Source organism: Pan troglodytes, chromosome 1 (assembly GCF_028858775.2).
Source record: "Pan troglodytes isolate AG18354 chromosome 1, NHGRI_mPanTro3-v2.0_pri, whole genome shotgun sequence".
In the NCBI taxonomy this organism is placed as follows: domain Eukaryota; kingdom Metazoa; phylum Chordata; class Mammalia; order Primates; family Hominidae; genus Pan; species Pan troglodytes.
This window is the reverse complement of record NC_072398.2, coordinates 106,048,234-106,068,482: the sequence shown is the minus strand read 5'-3', so window position 1 is coordinate 106,068,482 and position 20,249 is coordinate 106,048,234. Positions and strand designations below refer to the sequence as shown.

Here is a 20,249-nt window from a genome sequence, read left to right as displayed (position 1 = left end):
AGTCCTCTTTATCCAATTTCATCCTAGGTTGGAAAGAAAATATTTTAATTGTTTCTTAGAAATGAGGGTTTTTAATGAATTTTAGAATCAACTTGTCAATTTCTGCTGCTCTTGAAATGTATATGGAAATGCATGGGACTCATAAAAGCCAAAACAATGAAGAACAAAGTTGGTGGATTCACACTTCCCAATTTCAAAACTTACAACAAAACTACAGTAACAAAGACAGTGTGTTACTGACAGAAGGATAAACACACAGATCAATGGAACAGAATTGAGAATCACAAATAAATCCTAACAGTTACAATCAATTGATTTTCAATGAAAGAGCCAAGACAATTCAATGGGGAAAAAAATGGTCTTTTCAGCAAGTGGTGCTGGGCAACTGGATATCCACATGCAAAAGAATTAATCTGGACCCCTAAGATTGTACACAATAATTAACTCAAAGTGAATCATAGGTCTAAATGTAGAAGCTAAAATATAAAACTTTTAGAAGAAAACTAACTCTTTTGACCTGAGTTAAGCAGTAAATCTTTGTGACTTTGAGTTAGGCAGTAATTTCTTTGATGCAACATCAAGAGCACAAATAATAAAAGAGAAAAAAAGTTGATAAGTTGAACTTAATCAAAATAAAAAACTTCTGTGCTTCAAAGGACACCAACAAGTGAAAGAACAGCCCCGCAGAATCGGAGAGCATATTTGCAAATTATACTATCTGATAAGGGACTAGAATATAAAAAACACAAATCAATAAGAAATGACAAATGATCTAAGTTGGGAATGGGCAAAGGATTACAAGATATTTTTTAAGAGAAAAATATGCAAATAAGCACATGAAAAGTCACTAGGAAAATATAAATCAAAAGCACAATGAGATATCAATTTTCACCCACTAGAATGGCTATAATAATATAGGCAGAAAATAATAATTGTTGGTAAGGATGTGGAGAAATTGGAAAGCTCATACACTGCTAGTGGGAAAGTAAAATGGTGTAGCCACATTGGAAAAGTTTGACAGTCCCTCTAAATGCTAAAAATAGAGTTACCGTATGACCCAGCAATTCTTTTATCTTGGGAATCTACCCAAAAGCAATGAAAACATATTTCCATACAAAAACTTGTGCACAAATGTTCACAGAAACTTTATTCACAATAACCAAAAAGTAGAAACAACCCATTTGTCATCAACTGATGAACAGATAAACAAAATGTGAAATATCCATACAATGAAATATTATTTGGCAATAAAAAGGAATGAGGTACAGATAGATGCTACAATATAGATGAACCTCAAAAACATTCTGCTAAGTGAAGGAAGCCAGTCACAAAAGACCACATATTATATGATCTCATTTATATAAAATGTCCAGAATAGGCAAATCCATAGAAACAGAAAGCATATTAGTGTTTGTCTAGGACTAGAGGGAATAAAGGGGTGGGGTATGGGAGAATAGAATTGATGAGTGACTGCTAATGAATATAAGGTTTCTTTTGGAGATGATGAAAATATTCTAAAATTAATTATGGTGACGGGTGCACTGCTAAATAGATATACTGAAAACCATTGAATTGTACACTTTAAATGCGAATTTTATAGAATACAAATTATATCTCAATAAAACTGTTTTTAAAAAGTGGCTTCTTGTTCACTCTTGAAAAAAGACACCTGACTGTTTGGTTCAGCACCCTCAAAAAATTTGTTCATGTAATGCATGAAGGAGCATGCTATGGGATTGGCCTAAGAAGTTGCTAGTAATAAAATCTAGAGGTTGTGAAGGCCTGGGGAAGAGAAGGAAGGAGTAAGGGATGGAGAAGGGAAATAAGGAATAAGTGAAGGGATGCACCCAGAAATGAAGGCACAATCATCTCACTGTTGAAAAACCAAGGGCAAAACAGAAAGGAAATGGGGGAGTGGAATTTGCAGATATCTTTACTGCCAACTGTGTAGAACTGGGGCTGAGGTGGTTCAAAGCAAAGCTACAAAGTAAATATTAAGAGGATAAAAACTTCACTGATTTGTTGAATATATAAGGCTTTGTACAACTCACAGGGATTATTCGTTAAAAGTATACAAGCACTGTAGTCAGTTGGAAAAAGAATTATGATTCCTGTTGCCAAATTTGTATCAAAGCAAAATTATAATGTGATCCTGCAATGAGCCAGAAAGAAACACAAAAAGTTAACTCCCCCCACCTACAAACAGAAACTGCTCCTTTATGTAACCTGAAGTTCATGTATATAGTCTTATTTGTACAGATCCTTGCATCTCAAGATGGATTAGTGTTTTTCAACATGGCAACTTTTAATTTTGTTTATTTATTTTTTAATTTTAATTTTTTTTTTTGAGATGGAGTTTCACTCTTGTTGCCCAGGCTGGAGTGCAGTGGCTCGATCTCGGCTCACTGCAACCTCTGCCTCCCGGGTTCAAGCAATTCTCCTGCCTCAGCTTCCCAAGTAGCTGGGATTACAGGGGCATGCCACCACGCCCAGTTAATTTTGTATTTTTCAGAGATGGGGTTTCACCATGTTGGTCAGGCTGGTCTTGAACTCCTAACCTCAAGTGATCCACCCGCCTCAGCCTCCCAAAGTGCTGGGATTATAGGTGTGAGCCACCACGCCCGACCTATTTATTTATTTTAAAAAATAATTTTAACTTTTAGACTCAGGAGTACATGTGCAGGTTTGTTACATGGGTATATGGCATAACACTGAGGTTTGGGGTGTGAATGATCCCCTCACCTAGATAATGAGCATAGTGACCAATAGGTAAGTATTTCAACCTTTGTCCCCCTTCCTCCTTCCTGCCTCTAGTAGTCCCCAGTACCTATTGTTGTCATCTTTATGTCCATGAGTACCCAATGCTTAACTCCCACTTGTGAGATCTTACTAACACATTTGGTTTTCTGTTTCTGCCTTAATTCACTCAGGATAATGACCTCTAGCTCCATCCATGTTGCTACAAAGGATATGATTTCACTCATTTTTTTGACTGTGTATTATACCATGCTATGTATATACCCTATTTTTAAAAATCCAATCCACTGTTGATGAACACCTAGATTGATTCCATGTCTTTGCTATTGTGAATAGTGCTGTGATGAACATGTGAGTGCATGTGTCTTTTTGGTAGAATGGTTTATTTTCCTTTAGATATATACTCAGTAATGAAGATTGCTGTGTTGAATGGTAATTTTGTTTTAAGTTCTTTGAGAAATCACCAAACTACTTTTCCACAGTAGCTGAACTAATTTACATTCACACCGACAATAGATAAGCATTCCCTTTTCTTGGTAGCCTCTCCAGCAACTGTGGCTTTTGACTATTTGTTTTTTTTTTTGTTTTTTTTTTTTTTGAGACAGAGTCTTGCTCTATCACCCAGACTCGAGTGCAATGGTGCGATCTTGGCTCAATGTAACCTCTGCCACCCGGGTTCAAGAAATTCTCCTGCCTCAGCCTCCTGAGTAGCTGGGATTACAGGCATGTGCCACCATACCCGGCTAATTTTTGTATTTTTAGCAAAAACAGGGTTCCACCATGTTGGCCAAGTTGGTCTCAGACTCCTGACCTTAGGTGATCCATCCTCCTCGGCCTCCCAAAGTGCTGGGATTACAGGTGTGAGGCACTGAGCCCAGCCTGACTTTTTAATAATAGCCATTCTGATTGGTGTGAGATGGTATCTTACCGTGGTTTTGATTTGCATTTCTCTAATGATTAGTGATGTTGAGTATTTTTCCACGTTTGTTGTCTGTTTGTATGACTTCTTTTGAAAAGTATCTGTTCATGTCCTTTTCCAACTTTTTAAATGTATTCTATTTATTTATTTATTTATTTATTTTTGAGACGGAGTCTTACTTTGTCACCCAGGCTGGAACGCAGTGGCACCATCTCGGCTCACTGTAGTCTCCACCTTCCGAATTCAAGCGATTCTCCTGCCTCAACCTCCCGAGTATCTGGGATTACAAGTGTGCACCACCACACCTGGCTAATTTTTGTATTTTTAGTAGGGGAGATTTCACCATGTTGGCCAGGCTGGTCTTGAACTCCGGACCTCAAGTAGTCTGCCTGCCTTAGCCTTCCACAGTGCTGGGATTACAGGTGTGAGCCACTGCACCCGGCCTGCCCACTTGTTAATGGGGTTATTTTTTGCTTGTTGAATTGTTTAAGTTCCTTATAGATTCTGAATAGACCTTTATCAGATGCATAGTTTGTGAATATTTCTAAAATTTTCTCCAAACATTAGATCTTTTTAGAGACATGTTGGATTTGACATGTGTCCATGTTTTAAGTAAGATTTTTAAAATAAGAATACAGGGCAAGTTGAAATAAATGGTAACTCATTGCATCTAGTAAGTCACGCACATACACACACCATCCTCCAAAAGCTCAAAGCATGTCAAGATACAAATCACACCAGTGTTAGCCTCTTATTTATGTGTCTTAGCCCTGCCTACTCAAGAGCCTGTCTCCTCTTGACAGCTCTGTCATATAGGGTAGAAAATATAGAACAGCTGTGACCAGGGCTTACTCATCTGTACAGTCACTAGATGATAATAGTTATAAAAATTAACATGTGTAAAGGGCTTTGTGGCATATAAGCCACTACTGTGCATATGATTTTAATTCAATTTTAATCTTTATAGAAACTCCTCTCCTCTCCTCCTCACCTCGGATGGGGGTATCAAAGCTTAGGAATGAAGTGACTTGTTAAGATCTCTCACTATGCTTTTTCCTCAAGTATATAAACATTCCTGAACCTCTATCAATTAAAAAAATGGAATTCATTCCTTATTACACATGCTTTCTAGCCAATCTTTCTTCTTTCATAACTAAGTGTTTTAGAGTAGCTTACACTCTCTGCCTCCCCCTCTTTGCATTCATATCGCTATTTTTTCCTTGTCTAAGGAATGTAATGTACTACATCAGGTCACATGCTGAAAGATTGCACCTGGGGAATGCAGTCACCCACCTACCACAGTTTGGCTCATGCATAGATATTAAACACAACTTGAGGAATATCCTTGACTACTGAAGAAAGTAGGCAAACTCTGGGCAGGCACTCAGACTTGGGAAGCTTGCGGCATTCCTCTGAGGTCTAAGGAGCTTCCCATTCTATGGCTATCCTCCCTGTCCTTTCCTTTCTGAAGGAAAGGAAGGAAGGAAAGAAGGAAGGGAGGGAGGGAGGAAGGGAAGAAAGGAAGAATAGTTTCAAAACAAAGTTGTCTGACTACAAATTCTGTTCTGTTATTAGATCCTTTCCAATTCACTGTTGTTGTGGTTGTTAAAATAAAGCACAAATTTTTACCACTTGTAGTAGAGAGGCCTTGTGAGAGACAGTTCCTCTACTCCAGAATTGTCACCCCTGTCTCCTATCAAAATGCCTCAGATTCTTCCATTTAAACTTTGGTAATGATGTCAATCTTGGAAGACTTTCTGGGTTGAGCAGATTAAAGAAGCTGAACATGATAGAAGGGAGAAGAAAGCTGCAAGGAACAGGGACTGGCCTGATGGCCTGCTTCATCTATTGCCGAAGCTCCCCACAGCCAGCTCTGGTCCCTTGTAGGATAGAAAGTACAACACAAAGAGGTGACTGAATAACTTAATGGTCTTGGATACACAGTCAGTCCTCTGCTCTCCCATCTGAACTAACAATATTTCCTGTTCTGTTATCTGAAGTGTGAGGTTGGCACTCTATGATGACACAAGTGCCCACTTCCAGCCAAGCCAAGCAACCTTTCCTCCAGACTGAGTCAGTCACCTCCATTCTTTGTGTTCTGACCTTCCAGCTGCAAAAGTAGGGCCCAGATCTCACCTTCTTAGATTCTGAGGTAGTGAACCTGAACAGGTGAATTATAGAGCCACTGTGAAGCTCTAGAGTTCCAAGGAGTTCTCCACCTTACCGGTGTTTAAAATCTGTACTTAGTTCCTATATATTTTTCCACACTTTTCATTTCCTTTCCTATAATTCCTTAATATCTCCTTTGATAGCAAAAGGGACAAATGTAAACAGGGTAGGCCATGAGCAAAATCAAGTAGGTAACATATGTCTTTGCTGCTCCATCTCCTTCCTTTCTCCTCCCTCCATTGAAGTCAGGAATCTAAAAATAGTCATCATACCTTAGTGTATATTTAAAGTTCTCTTAACTGTATCTCACAAGGGCTTTATTTTTAGTTATAAAATTTTTATAAGTTGTTTTGGCCACTACTAGAAGCAGCCTTTCAGGGAGGTAGCAAAGGCATTTTTAGGGAACATTTTTAGGAGTCTTCATCTGGGAATCACCCCAAGCAGGGAGCTCCTCAGAAACATTCTCATGCCCCGGACCTTCGTGCTCACCACGCTTGACTGTGTAGGGAGTTTGAGATAAAATGGTCTACAGTCATTCATTTCGGGTACCTTCCTCTGGACTCTACATTTCTGGTCACTTTTCTGTCATCACCCAGCTTCTTAGGTCAGTACCCGCTGATACTCATGGTGATCCGGGAAGGCTGGACCAGGGAAGTGGAGGACAGGCTGTGCTGATGGTTTATTAAAGTCTGTGGCTTCTTACTCCTCCACAAGACTCCTCATCAGAGGGTGCGGCTTGGGTCATGCTGGGCACTCAGCAGCTTTGTGGTGGGTATCGGTTTGTGCTTCCTCCCCTTTGCTTTCGATTCAATGCTTTCCTGTTGCAGTCTGAGCAGCTCTATTTAACCGCAGCCTCACAGCAGCTACCACTGCATGCAAACTGGATCCATCTAGGGGCAAGTACAGGGCAACCACAGGGTAAGGGGTTGAGAGGTAAGAAAGGAGACTGCTAGAAGTCAGCTGGAAATGAAAAATTCCAAAGCTAGAATGTCATGATGAATAACAACCAAGAAAACATTCCAGTACCATGAAAAAAAATACGTTCCAGTTTACATTCAGCTATGATTTTTAAAAACTGAACCCTAAGTTAATTAGTTCAAATACAGTTTCATTAGAAAATATCTTTGCATTTTTCAAAGAAATATATAGGATAATATAAATCCTGGCTTTAATTCAAGAATTAATAAAAAATATTAAGAATCCCAGTTCAGTTCTGATTCAGGAATAAGATAACTGATAATTTGAGGCTAGAATTTAGTCTACAGATGTTAGAGGCCCTACAGTAGAATGCTCCGAGCAGAGGAAACAGCATCTGTGAAGGCCTAGAGGCAAAAGGAAGCAGGGTGTGTTTGAAACACTGGAGGTCAGTGTGAGTGGAGTTCAGACTGATGGCAAGTTACTGATCATGAGAGGCTTATGAACCATGATAAGAAGTTCGGACTCCATCCTAAGGACAGTGAGAAGCAACTAAAGGATTTTAAACACAAGTGGTGAATTTACAGAACTGCATTTACATAAAGAATCATCTAGTGCTTAGTGGAAAATGATTCAAGGGGAGAAAACCTGGGGGCAGGAAACTAGCAAAGGGATGTGCAAAACGCCACATAGATGGTGATCACTTAGGCCAGTGGGGACAGGGAGAAATTGATGGATTCAAATATGTAGATTATACTGACTTTGGTTATTGACTGAATGTGGAAGGTGAGCAAAAGAGGCATTAAGGATGAATCCTACATTTCTGCCTAGAAAAACTGGGTAGATGGTGTGGCATATGTTTGGATAAGGAGCATTACTGGAGGAATAGGTTTGAGGGAGGGAGTTGGTTAATAGGCTTTCAGGAATTTCTAATTGAAGAAGTTCTAGAAAGCAGTCAAAAGAGGTCAGGGAAGATAGAGATTTGGAAATAATTGGCAGATAGATCTCAATAATGCCATGGAAAGGGATAATATTTCTCACAGAAAATGTTTAGAGAGAAAAGAGGCTGATGTAGAACAGGGTTCTGAGGAACACCAGCACTTTAGGAGTAAAGAGGAGCTTGCAAAGGATGCTGAAGACCCATGACTAAGATAGGGAAAAAATAATAGTGCAAAGGAAGAGTGAATCTATCAAAGAGGATGTGATCAAAAGCATCAGATGCTACCCTGATGCCAAGTAAGATAAAGGCTGATGTATCCACTGGATTTAGTAATATGGGAGGTGGCGGGGGGGCGTTAGTGTCCTGAGTGAAAGCCCTTTCAATACAATGGGAGCTGATGCCAGTTTAAATTGGGTTAAAAATTGTTTGAGAAGTGAAGAAATGGAAACAGCAAGAGCAGACATCTCATTCAGCAAGCTACACATACTATTCCTTTTCCCTCTACCTCTACCCTCTAAATTCCCTTTCACGCTGTCCCTATTTGGTAAATCTTGCTCATTCCAGGACAGGGCTGGAGTGAAGGAGATTTGCAAACAAACAAACAAAAATCTGAGGAATATATATATGTTTTTCCAGAAGCAAATTTAGCCAGGGCTGAAATTCAGGAAGTGAGTGACTTATTCCATGCTCACCAGACAAGAACTTTCAGCCAATAAAGAAGGGCTACACACTCCCTGGTGCCAATGTGGGGGTGTTGGTTACGTTAAGCTAAGAATGTGATGCAATTCTCAAGAACAGGAAGAGGTTTGGCTGGAATAGAAAGAGGACTCTGACTTGGTAGTGGTGGTAGCAGAAGTGGAGTGGGAAACAGGCAGTTTTTTCAAAAGAGTAAAGCTAGAGATTAACTGGCAAAAGCAGAAGGAATTGATAAACTGTAACTGAAAGCCTTCCTATTCCATCTCTGGTTGTAATAAAGCAGACGGAAAAAGCCTCACATTCAGAATTGGCTCTTCTAGCAATTATGAAAGAAATTACCCACCCCCTGGAGCTCTCTTGACATATAGGGTGTCCCTCTGGACTTTTTCTTCAAGCAAAGAGCAGCTATTTTGATTACAGATTAGAAAATTTATCTGTAAAATGGGGGATAGTAGCTATCAACTTCACAGGGCTATGGTGAGTATCAAAGGGAAAACATGTCTGTGAGAGCACCTTATACGCTATTAATATGCCTAGCCTACTTATAGTAGGCTAGCCTACTAGTTACTTATAGCCTACTGCTCAAGTTATCACCAAGGTCTGATTTTTTGACCAAAAAAAATTGCAACCTCCGGCCTAAGTGAGTTAAGAACAGTTCAAATGTTAGTTGCTCTTGTCATTACAAGATAATTCACTGACTAAAGATAGAAAGGCACGGGGATATTTGAATAATGAAAGAATGAGAAAGATTAGATGTAGACAACATTTTATCTGAATGACAAACATATACTCTATGATAGGAACACATTTAGACACTGCTGAGGATCACTCTTTGGACTTAGGTAGGCATCCTAAACTACAAATCAGGCCTGAACACCTTTTCTCTTACACATACAAAACAATTTATTTAAAAACTGGTGCTAAGTAAGATCTACAAATCTAGAGTTAAATGGAAAAACATGGGTAGGAGTTTCTGGAAATATAAGTCAAATTATTAACATGAGATTGAAGAAACAGTCAATTATTTTCTTCACAGGACAGAGAAAAGGAAAAATCTTATTTGGAATGAATGTTATATTTATTGTAATAGGATTAGCTTTGTCACCTAAATACCATCATTTTTAAAGGGCTATTCTTTACAGTATAGTTCTTTTCCTCTCAAGGAAAAACTGCTTTAGACATTTTAATTGAGGAAAAGGCAGAGCCTTTGGAGTTTTGCTGCCCTCTTCTGGGAACATGAAGTCATAGCCTGAGAAATTGCTAGAGGATCCTAAATATTGCAATATATAACAGGAATAATTCCCTTTTCCCTATCAAAAGTAAAATAACTATGAAACTGGATGTTAGTCTCCAGAGAAAAGCCAGGATTGTACTGGTCACAAATGCTTTTTTAAACAGTTATAATAGTAATAAAAGTGAAACAGTATGGTATACTTGTACATCACTTCAAGGTTTATAAAATCTTCATGACCATTATTGTATTTTACCTTCTTTTATCCTCAAATAGTTCAAGTGAAGTAGGCAGAACAGACGTTATTCTCATTTTCACATGGGGAAACTGAAGTACATAGTGTCTAAAAAACTTACCTAAAGTTCTGCTAGAGTGCTGAGCTGGGCCTTGAAGTCGACTCCCAACTCAGAGTTCAATGCTCTTTTCACCCACTTCCCTACTGCATGCAATGTAAGTAATTTGTTTCTGTTACAGTTACATCCCTCCTCAGCAATGTCTATATTACACCACAGTGTCCAGTAATTTATAGAAAGAAATCTGCTGCTTTGTATATGATTCTAGCAAGGCTACGCTGTTATTGTGGCAAAAACGGATATATTTAAATTCCACAAACAAGTGGATGGGCTATAGCAGAACTTCTCAAACTTCTGCTTGGAAGTTCTTTAGTGTCTTTTTTTCTTCTTCTTCTTCTTAGATTCTTTAAAGCAAGCAGAGTTTTGTAATATTAAGTCTCAACTCTGCTACTAGGGAAAAATGAGTTTGAGAAAGACGGAAGAAAAAGTGGAGTATAAAAATTTTAAAAAATCGGTCGCTCCCGCGGCGCGAGGCGCTCTCGCTTTCCTCCTCCTCCGCCGTCGCCCCTCCCCCCGCGCAGCCCCCGCCGCCACCGCCGCGAGACCCCCGCACGCCGCTCTCCCCCCACCCTCTCCAGCCCCGCGCGCCCTCCGGCCCCTGCCGCCCCCGAAGAGAACGAGAGGGCGAGCGAGCGCGGCGTTCCCGGGCCGGCCCGGCCCCCTCCCTTCACCATCGCCGGCCCTCCGCCGCCTTCCTCCGCTTCCACCTCCTCTCCCCCCGCCCAAGTTGAGGCCCCCTCCGGTGGGGGGGAGGCCCGGGACCGGGACCCGGAGCGAATTCTCCTAACTCCCTCGACCTCTCCTCTCGCCCGGCCCGAGTGTGAGGAGAAGGGCCCGGCCCGGCCTGCGTCGTGTGTGAGGAGGACCCCGGGCGGGCCCACGGGCCGTGTGGGGCCTGGTCCGGCCCGCTGGGTGTGTGAAGACCGGGGCCCGGTGCGGCCCGGCCGGAGGGCGAGCGGAGGGGAGGGGCCTGGTCCGGCCCGGCCGGTGCGTGAGGACTGGGGCCCGGGCCCGGCGCCGCCGCCGCCGCGATGGCCCAGCAGCAGATGACCAGCTCGCAGAAGGCCCTGATGCTCGAGCTGAAATCCCTGCAGGAGGAACCGGTGGAGGGCTTCCGGATCACCCTGGTGGACGAGTCCGACCTCTACAACTGGGAGGTGGCCATCTTCGGACCCCCCAACACCCTCTACGAAGGCGGCTACTTCAAGGCGCATATTAAATTTCCTATTGACTACCCCTATTCACCACCTACCTTCAGATTCTTGACCAAAATGTGGCACCCCAACATTTATGAGAATGGAGATGTATGCATTTCGATTCTTCATCCGCCTGTAGATGACCCACAGAGTGGAGAACTGCCTTCTGAAAGGTGGAATCCTACTCAGAATGTGAGGACTATCCTATTAAGTGTAATCTCACTGCTTAATGAGCCCAACACCTTCTCCCCAGCCAATGTCGATGCTTCAGTTATGTTCAGGAAATGGAGAGACAGTAAAGGAAAAGACAAAGAATATGCTGAAATTATTAGGAAACAAGTTTCAGCCACTAAGGCCGAAGCAGAAAAGGATGGAGTGAAGGTCCCCACAACCCTGGCGGAATACTGCATCAAAACTAAAGTGCCTTCCAATGACAACAGCTCAGATTTGCTTTACGACGACTTGTATGATGACGACATTGATGATGAAGATGAGGAGGAGGAAGATGCCGACTGTTATGATGATGATGATTCTGGGAATGAGGAGTCGTGACGTGCTCCTTCAGTGCCCCTGTACTGCCCTGCCATCTCAGGCCAAAGGGAGGGGAGCAAGTGGGGACCTGGCCATGGCCCCTCAGCAAAAACCTATTCACAGCGGGTGGGGAAACACACAGCTCCTGCTGACTCCCCTTATGGATCTCAGTTTGCTCCTTTTTATGGACCTTTAATGGAGAGAGAGTAACCCTCCACAGAATGTCTGAATTCTTGCATTCTTTACCCTTCCATCACTATATTGATTCTTTTTTTAAAAAACATCAACCCAAACTCCCGCCTCACTTCGTCTCTACAGAATGTTCACAGCAAAACACGTTTGGTCTGTTTTTAGATTCTTGAAGAATTCAATAGTCTTTCAAGATGTTTAATGTGTTTAAAGCGGGGAACCTGTTGGGAGTTCACAAGTGCTGCATATACTGGGTAGCAAAAGAAAATGGAAAAAAACCCACAAAACAAACTTTAAAAAAAAAAAAAAGCAAATTTGCCAAGGTTTAGCTGCTCATTTACATTAGTGTGTGTGCATTCGTTCAGCCCCATGGTGGTGAATTCTGTTTCTTTCCTTTCCTAAGGCTGGGACATGGTGGGCGTCAGGGACTTTGTGCTAAGCCTGATGAAATGTGCTCCTTCAATCTCCATGAAACCATCGTAACATGGAGGCCTCAGCTGCTCTGAGGAGAGAAATCAGACTTTGTTTTTTGAAATCGATTGGGATCGAAAGCCTGAAATAAATATTCATACTTTACATAGAAAAAAATTTTTTTTTTAAATCAAGAAAAACCAATTTGAAAGTCAAAGTTCTTTTATTCTAAAGCTCTAAGTGTGCAAATAAACCCACTCTGTATATTTATGCAAATAGCTAAACAAAAGGCAGATAAATAGATATAATCTTCAGTCCATGTATTGGCCTAACTGCTTGTCCCTGCATGCCCAGTCCAACAAACCTCACTGCCTACCTACACAACCAGCAAGTAAAAAATTGGGAGTTTAGCAGGTACAAATTGCCATCAGTTGGTCAAAACTAAGCCGGTAAAACCAGTTTCTTGGGTATGGTAAAATATTTCTTACTTTATATGGCATATTGGTCAAGGTATTTATCACTGAACTGGAGTTACTTTTTCAAAAAATTAGTTAACAGATCTGAAATGCTCATTAAATATTGTCTCCACAACATAAAAGTAATCATAAGCATAATGGTCAATTGGAAACATTCCCAGTCCAAGATTCGTTGCTATATTTGACTTCTGTGCTTTCTCCCCGTCTAATTTATCTCTATGCCTTAATTTCTCCTCCTTCTTTGCCCCTATACCTTTCAATTGTTTCTGCCACCAAAGAATCAATTTCACTTGCTGTAATTTTTCCCTTCTCCAATGTGTTTACTATATGTTGATATAATTGTACTGGTTCTCTCTTTTGTTGCAACTTTTCAATGTGCCTTTCTTTTCCCATTTCATTACTAGACCTATACCATTTTGCCCCATTTTGTTTTCTTCTTTTATTCAAATTGTGTGTACCTATGATTCATGAAACCCAGTTCCAAAAAACTTATGCATACATCTCTGTAATTCAATGAACTTATACCATGAATATTTGTTGCACACCTCCAATGTGTCAGCCACTGTACCCAATGCCAAGGATTCAAATTGAATAATAATTGTTCTCTATCTCAGGCATCTCATAAGGCACATAGCCAAGGAGACAAACAAGTATGCACTGACGGCTAGTTTAAATTTGTAGGTTTTATAATAGAAATATGAACAAGTTATTGTGGGAGAATGAAAACACAACTTCTCCCAGGTCAGAGAGAAGGGGGGGTATGAGAATGTCAGAAAGGCTTTATGAAAGAGACATTTGAGCTGGGTCTTTGAAAGAAGAGCAGAACTTTACCAGGTGTCTTGTTTGTTTTGCTATATGCTTTATTTTACATTTTAAAAAAACTTTTATTTAAGGTTTTGGTGTACAGATTATTTTGTTACCCGGTAATAAGCATAGTACCCAATAGGTAGTTTTTCTATCCTCTCCCTCCTCCCACCCTCTACCGTTAAGTAGGCCTTGGTGTCTGTTGTTCCCTTGTGTACATGTGTACTCAATGTTTAGCTCCCACTTATAAGTGAGAATATGTGGTATTTGGTTTTCTGTTCCTACATAATTTAGCTTGGGATAATTGCCTCCAGCTCCATCCATGTTGCTGCAAAGGACATAATCTTATTTTTTTATGGCTGTGTATATTCCATGGTGTACATGTACCACATTTTCTTTATCCAGACTACTACCGATGGGCATTTAGGTTGATTCATGTCTTTGCTATTGTGAATAGTGCTGCGATGAACATATGCGTGCATGTGTCTTTATGGCAGAACAATCTATATTCCTTTAGGTATATATCCAATAATGGGATTGCTGGGTCGAGGGGTAATTCTGTTTCAGGTTCTTTGAGAAATCACCAAAGTGCTTTGCACAACGGCTGAACTAATTTACATTCCCATTAGCAGTATATAAGTGTTCCATTTTCTCTGCAACCACGCCAGCATCTATTGCTTTTTGACTTTTTAATAGCCATTCTGATTGGTATGAGATAGTATCTCATTGCGGTTTAGATTTGCATTTCTCTAATTATTAGTGATGTGGAACATTTTTTCATATGCTTCTTGGCCACATGTATGTCTTTTTGAAAAATGTCTGTTCGTGTCATTTGCCCACTTTTTAATGGGGTTGTTTTTTGCTTATAAAGTTCCTTATAAATTCTGGATATTAGACTTCTCTAGGATGCATAGTTTGCAAATATTTTCTCTCATTCTGTAGGTTATCTGTTTACCGTGTTCACTGTTTTGTTTGTTTGTTTTTGGCTATGCTAAAGCTCTTTAATTAGATTCCATTTGTCAATTTTTGTTTTTGTTGCAATTGTTTTTGGCATCTTTGTTATGAGATCTTTGCCAGGTCCTATTCCAGAATAGTATTTCCCAGGCTATCTTCCAGGGCTTTTATAGTTTTAGGTTTTATATCTAAGTCTTTACTTCATATGAGTTGATTTTTGTATATGGCATAAGGAAGGGGTCCAGTTTCAATCTTATGCATATGGCTAGCCACTTATTTCAGCACCATTTATTGAATAGGAAGTCCTTTTCTCATTGCTTGTTTTTGTCAACTTTTTTCAAATATCAGATCATAGGTGTGCAGCATTATTTCTGGGCTCTTTTCTGTTCCATTGGTCTATGTGTCTGTTTTTGTACCAGTACCATGCTGTTTTGGTTACTGAAGCCTTGTAGTATAGTTGAAATTGGGTAGTGTAATGCCTTCAGCTTTGTTCATTTTGCTTAAGATTGTTATGGCTATTCAGGCTCTTTTTTAAGTTCCATATGAATTTTAAAAGTTTTTTTTTCTAATTCTGTGAAGTATGTCACTGGTAGTTTCATAGGAATAGCATTGAATCCATAAACTGCACTGGGAAGTACAGCCATTTTAACAACACTAATTCTTCCTATTCATGAGCATGGAATATTTTTCCATTTGTTTGTGTCATCTCTGATTTGTGTTTTGTAATTCTTTTTGTAGAGATCTTTCACCTCCCTTGTTATCTATATTTCTAGGTATTTTTGTATGTGTATGGCTATTGTGAATGAGATTGCATTCTTGATTTTGACCCTCAGATTAAATGCTGTTGGTGTATAGAAATGCCACTAATTTTTGTACATTAATTTTGTATCCTGAAACTTTGCTAATTGTTTATCAGATCAAAGAGCTTTTAGGCAAAGACTATGGGGTTTTCTACAGAATCATATTGTCTGCAGAGATAGTTTGACTTCCTGTTTTCCTTGGATGTCTTATATTTCTTTCTCTAACCTGTTATCTCTGACTAGGACTCTCAGTACTATGTCGAATAGGATTGGTGAGAGTGGGCATCTTTGTCTTATTCTGGTTCTCACGGGGAGTATTTCTAGCATTTGGCCCATTCAGTATGATGTTGGCTGTGGGCTTACCATAGATGGCTCTTATTTTGAAGTATGTTCCTCTAATGCCTAGTTTGCTGAGGGTTTTTAACATGAAGCGATGTTGAATTTTATTGAAAGCCCTTTCTGCATCTATTGAGATGACCATGTGGTTTTTGTTTTTAGTTGTTTATGTGATGAATCACATTTATTGATTTGCATATGTTGAACCAAACTTGCATCCCAGGGATAAAGCTTGCTTGATTGTGGTGGATTCGTTTTTGACATGCTGCTGGGCTTGGTTTGCTAGTCCAGCAAATTGAGTCATTGAGGATTTTTGCATCTATGTTCCTCAAGGTTATCCATATTCGGAACTCTATTTTTGTCATGTCAGCCTGGTTAAGAACCACTGTTGGGGAAATAGTGCAGTTGCTTGAAGGTAAGAAGGCACTCTGGCTTTTTGAGTTGTCGGAGTTCTTCTGCTGGTTCTCACCTGTGTGGTCTGATGTTGCTTCAACCTTCGAAGTTGCTGTTTCTTGGATAGGTTTTTCTGCTTTTGTCTTCTTTGATGCCCTTGGGGGTCTGAATGTTGCATATAATGGGCTCAGCCAAGTGGCCTCATTTCTGGAAGATTGTAGGGGCCAAGGCTGAGCTCAGCACTCATGAGCTGTGTGTTCTAACTCTGAGGAGGCTGGTATTGGACCTCTGGCTTTGTTTTCTAGCCCCTCAAGGTTAGGAGCCTAGCAGGTGTCTTAAACTGTTTTCTGTTGCGATAATAGAATACCTGAGAGTGGGTAACTTATTAAAAAGAGTTTTATTTAGCACTTGGTTCTGTTGGCTGGGAAATTCAGGATCAGGCAGCTGTATCTGGTGGGTTCTCATTACTGCCTCATGCTGCATCAAAACATGGTAGAGAAACAGAAGGGGACTGAGTTTGTGCAAACAAAAAGCGCAAAATAGAAGAGGCAGCATTGTTTTATAACAACTCACTCTCTTGGGAACTAACCATTCCCACGAGAACCCAGTCTCAGTGTCAAGAGAAAGATGTTAATCCATCTTAGCAACCTAATTACCTCTTAAAAGTACCATCTCCCAACACTATTACATTGGCAATTGAACTACAACATGAGTTTTGGAGGCGCCAAACAACATCCAAACCATAGCAGCAGGTTTAAAGGTAAAAGGATGGGAGAAAAGTACACAGAAAGATATTCTGGAGAAAAGGCACAGAGTGAGCCAAGGCACAAGGTAAAATGTTTGACTGGTTAGAGACGCTAGATTATTTTGTGCGGCTAAGACAAAACAAAGCTGGTGGGGAGTGGCAGGAGGTACGTCTAGAATGGCACAATGGGGCCAGACTGCGAATGGCAAACTGAAGTATGTGATATTTTATTCTAAAGAAAATGTAGTATGATTAGCACACACACACACAAAATTATTGGCCGGGCGCAGTGGCCCATGCCTGTAATCCCAGCACTTTGCGAGGCTGAGGAGGGTGGATCATGAGGTCAGGAGTTCAAGACGGTGAAACTCCATCTCTACTAAAAATACAAAAATTAGCCAGGAGCTGTGGCAGGTGCCTGTAATCCCAGCTACTCAGTAGGCTGAGGCAGGAGAATCACTTGAACCCGGGAGGTGGAGGTTGCAGTGAGCTGAGATCGCGCCACTGCACTCTAGCCTTGGCGACAGAGCAAGACTAAAAATAAAAATAAAAAAATTATTATCCATGGTATTATCACAGTAGTACTGACTAAAAGAGGGACATGTGTAACAAAATCAGTAAGGAGGGTACTCCAAGAATCCATGTTAAAGTTAATGAGTGCTTGAGCCCAAACATAAAGGATGGAAATGATGTAATAAAATACCTTTTGAAAGTTATATTAAAAAATTTTTGGTTAATAGTCTAGTTAGAGGTGAAAGAAGAAAGCAGTGGAGTCTAATGCAATTAGTGACTTGTAGCTCAGGTAAAGGGGTGGCAGGTGACGCTTAAATACTAGAAATATAAGAAGAAGCACAGGTTTGGTTTTATCTTTGAGAACAATGGAGTGGAGGTATGCTTTAGATGCAATTATTTATGGGATATTCAAAACAGATATATAAGAAGCAAAAAACTTGGGCCCAAAAAACAAGTTTGAAGGTATATTTGGGAGTTACCAGTAATATAGGTAACTGTTGAAGCTCTAAATATAGAAGACAAACTAGAAGAGCTTGTTTCTTGAAGAATTCTTGTCATGCTTGACATTTTTTACAGAGATTTCTTAAAACAGGGGCATATCTTCTTTGGCTAACATATGCAGACTAAAATGAAAGAGTATAGTATATTATAAAATCAATAAAAGGTAAGATAAATTTAGGCCTAAAAATAAAGAATAAATACACTCAGTTGATTCTGAAGCTCTAATTTACAGATGCAAACTGTAGCAGTACATTAACTCATATGTCAAAACAACATCTAGAGAAACAAAAAATGAAAGTAAAATGGAAAAAGATAAAAGAAGTGAGGCAAGGAGAAGAGAATGGGCAAAAGGAGATAGGAAAAACAGGAATTTTTTTTTTAAGGGCTAAAATTTTAGTGAATCAGATGTGGAAAACAGTTGGATTAACATTGAGATCAAATGAGAAAGGAGCAAATAAAGAAAGATGTATTACAAACCAAGAGTAAAAAAGGGAAAACAAAATAACAAAAGCAAAAACTATTTAAAAAGAATAAAGGAAGACGTGATAATGAAGTAAATTTAAAAAGTACGGAACAATAAAAAGAAATTGCAAAAAAATACCTTTTGAAAATAAACATACTAATAACTTGACAATAAAGTGAAATGTGTAAGACAAACATATCTGTGTCATTATTTAGGAGTAGTGAAAATACTCTTAAATAATAATTTGGTGTCTAGCAGGCCTGGATTTGAATCTACTTTAACTTGCTAGCTATGTGACCTTGGGCAAGCAAAGAAACTCCTCATAACCATTGTAATAATACCAGCAAAATGCCTTACACTTATGGCTCAAAAAATGAAGTAAATGAGAGAAAAAAGTATAGATTACTACATGGAAGTCAAATTTCTAGTGACTTTTCTAATCCAAACATGAATTGTTACAGTACTTGAAATAAACTTTATGAGAACTGAGTGACTACATTGCTTCAGATAGTTTTATACTGCTAGGTCAACGCTGCCTGACAGTAATAAGAATAGGATGTGAGATTCAATATGCTCATTCTATCTCAAACTCTGTCACACATACAATGACTGCTATTTATCTTCCTCCTGAGCCATCTGGGAAAAAACCAACCAACCAACCAACCAAACAAAAGAAAAACCCACCAGGTAGGAGTCAGTTAGTTCTGCTAACTAACTAACCAAAAACCTTAATTGTATGGCCACCAGCACCCTAGCCCTTTGTCATGAAAGCTACCAATAAGGTGGAAATTTAAAATATGAGATATTTTATTATACATGTTTTATTAAACCCTATATGTGAAGAAATAATTGTCCATTTTCCTTAACTTGCTTTTGTAAGACTTATTAAGTAGAAAATATAAATCTCAAGCTCCTTAAATGTGATTTTGAGGAACTGAGACCAAAACAATTTTTTGCTGTGGAACCAGATCCTTGAATGCACTACAGGAAAATATTATTTGATATGAAATTTTTTTGGTACACACAATTTTTCAAAAATATATCTCTCTCCACAAAGTTAATTCAAACTGTAGAATTCTTCCAAGTCACAAATGGAGTTTTCAAGGCTCTGGGTACTTACCTTTGAGTTCCACATCCTTTATTTCTGGAGCTCTTAACTGAGGGAACATGGACCATTAGGTCATGAACAGACTTTGTAGTCTTTGAACAGCCTGAAACAGTATGTGATACTTGATGTGCATGTACACAGGAACATTTTTCTAGAGTAATGGCACATACCTTTCATCAGATTTTCAAAGGTTTCTCAAAATGCTCAAGAACCATTGTTAGACATTTAAATAACCAGAGTGTACAGTGTCCAAATATTTCCAAATTTTGACACTTGTAAAATGTCTTAATTAAAACAAGCCATGAAGTTCAGCGTCACAATAACCAGAAAAGCACTTGTGAGAGTAGTTCTATGTCTTTACTTCCTAGTGGTTTACACACTCTTTAACCCATATGGCAATCTGGCTTCTGTCTCCAGTGCTCTGGAATTACTTCTGCCTGTATGATTAAGTTCCTCATTGTTAAATTCGAAAATACATTCTTTGGTATTTATTTGACCTCTTGGTGGTAATATAGTGTAAGAGCACAGACTCTGGAGCCAAACTGCCTAGGTTCAAATCTTAGCTCTATTACTTTCTAACTCTGTGACTTTGGGCAAATGACTTAACTCTCTCATGCCTCAAAGCAGAATCCTTTGTAAGGTTTATTTATATAGTGGTGTAAAGAGTACTTACTTCAAAAGGTTTGGTCAGTGTGAGAAATAAGCTCCTAACAAAGAAAGTGTTATGTAATAGTTATTATCTGGTACCTCTGATCACATCATTTTTGAAAATCACTTGAAATCTGCCTAAGTTTCATTCTGCCTTTGATGGCTCCTTATTTTCATCTCCCTACTTCAGGCTTCCTCCCT

At 39.5% G+C, this 20,249-nt stretch overlaps 1 protein-coding gene and 1 long non-coding RNA gene across 2 annotated transcripts; one reads left to right on the top strand and one right to left on the bottom strand.

Annotated features, from left to right (window-relative positions):
* Positions 1-1,132: 1,132 nt before the first annotated feature.
* LOC112208400 (uncharacterized) lies at positions 1,133-10,540 on the bottom strand. The gene is made up of 2 exons (XR_002942866.3): positions 9,984-10,540; positions 1,133-6,735 (listed from the first exon to the last, which is right to left on the bottom strand). It is a non-coding gene; the product is annotated as an uncharacterized LOC112208400 (long non-coding RNA).
* A 447-nt stretch (positions 10,541-10,987) lies between these two features.
* On the top strand, positions 10,988-17,075 carry LOC112208401 (ubiquitin-conjugating enzyme E2 R2). Its single transcript, XM_063797809.1, has one exon. It carries the CDS (start codon positions 11,012-11,014, stop codon positions 11,726-11,728), a length of 717 nt encoding a protein of 238 aa, XP_063653879.1. The 5' UTR covers positions 10,988-11,011; the 3' UTR covers positions 11,729-17,075.
* The last annotated feature ends 3,174 nt before the right edge of the window (positions 17,076-20,249 follow it).

Bases quoted from the DNA above. Each gene is read 5' to 3' on its own strand.
- LOC112208401 (XM_063797809.1), top strand. From the start codon at position 11,012: ATGGCCCAGCAGCAGATGACCAGCTCGCAGAAGGCCCTGATGCTCGAG.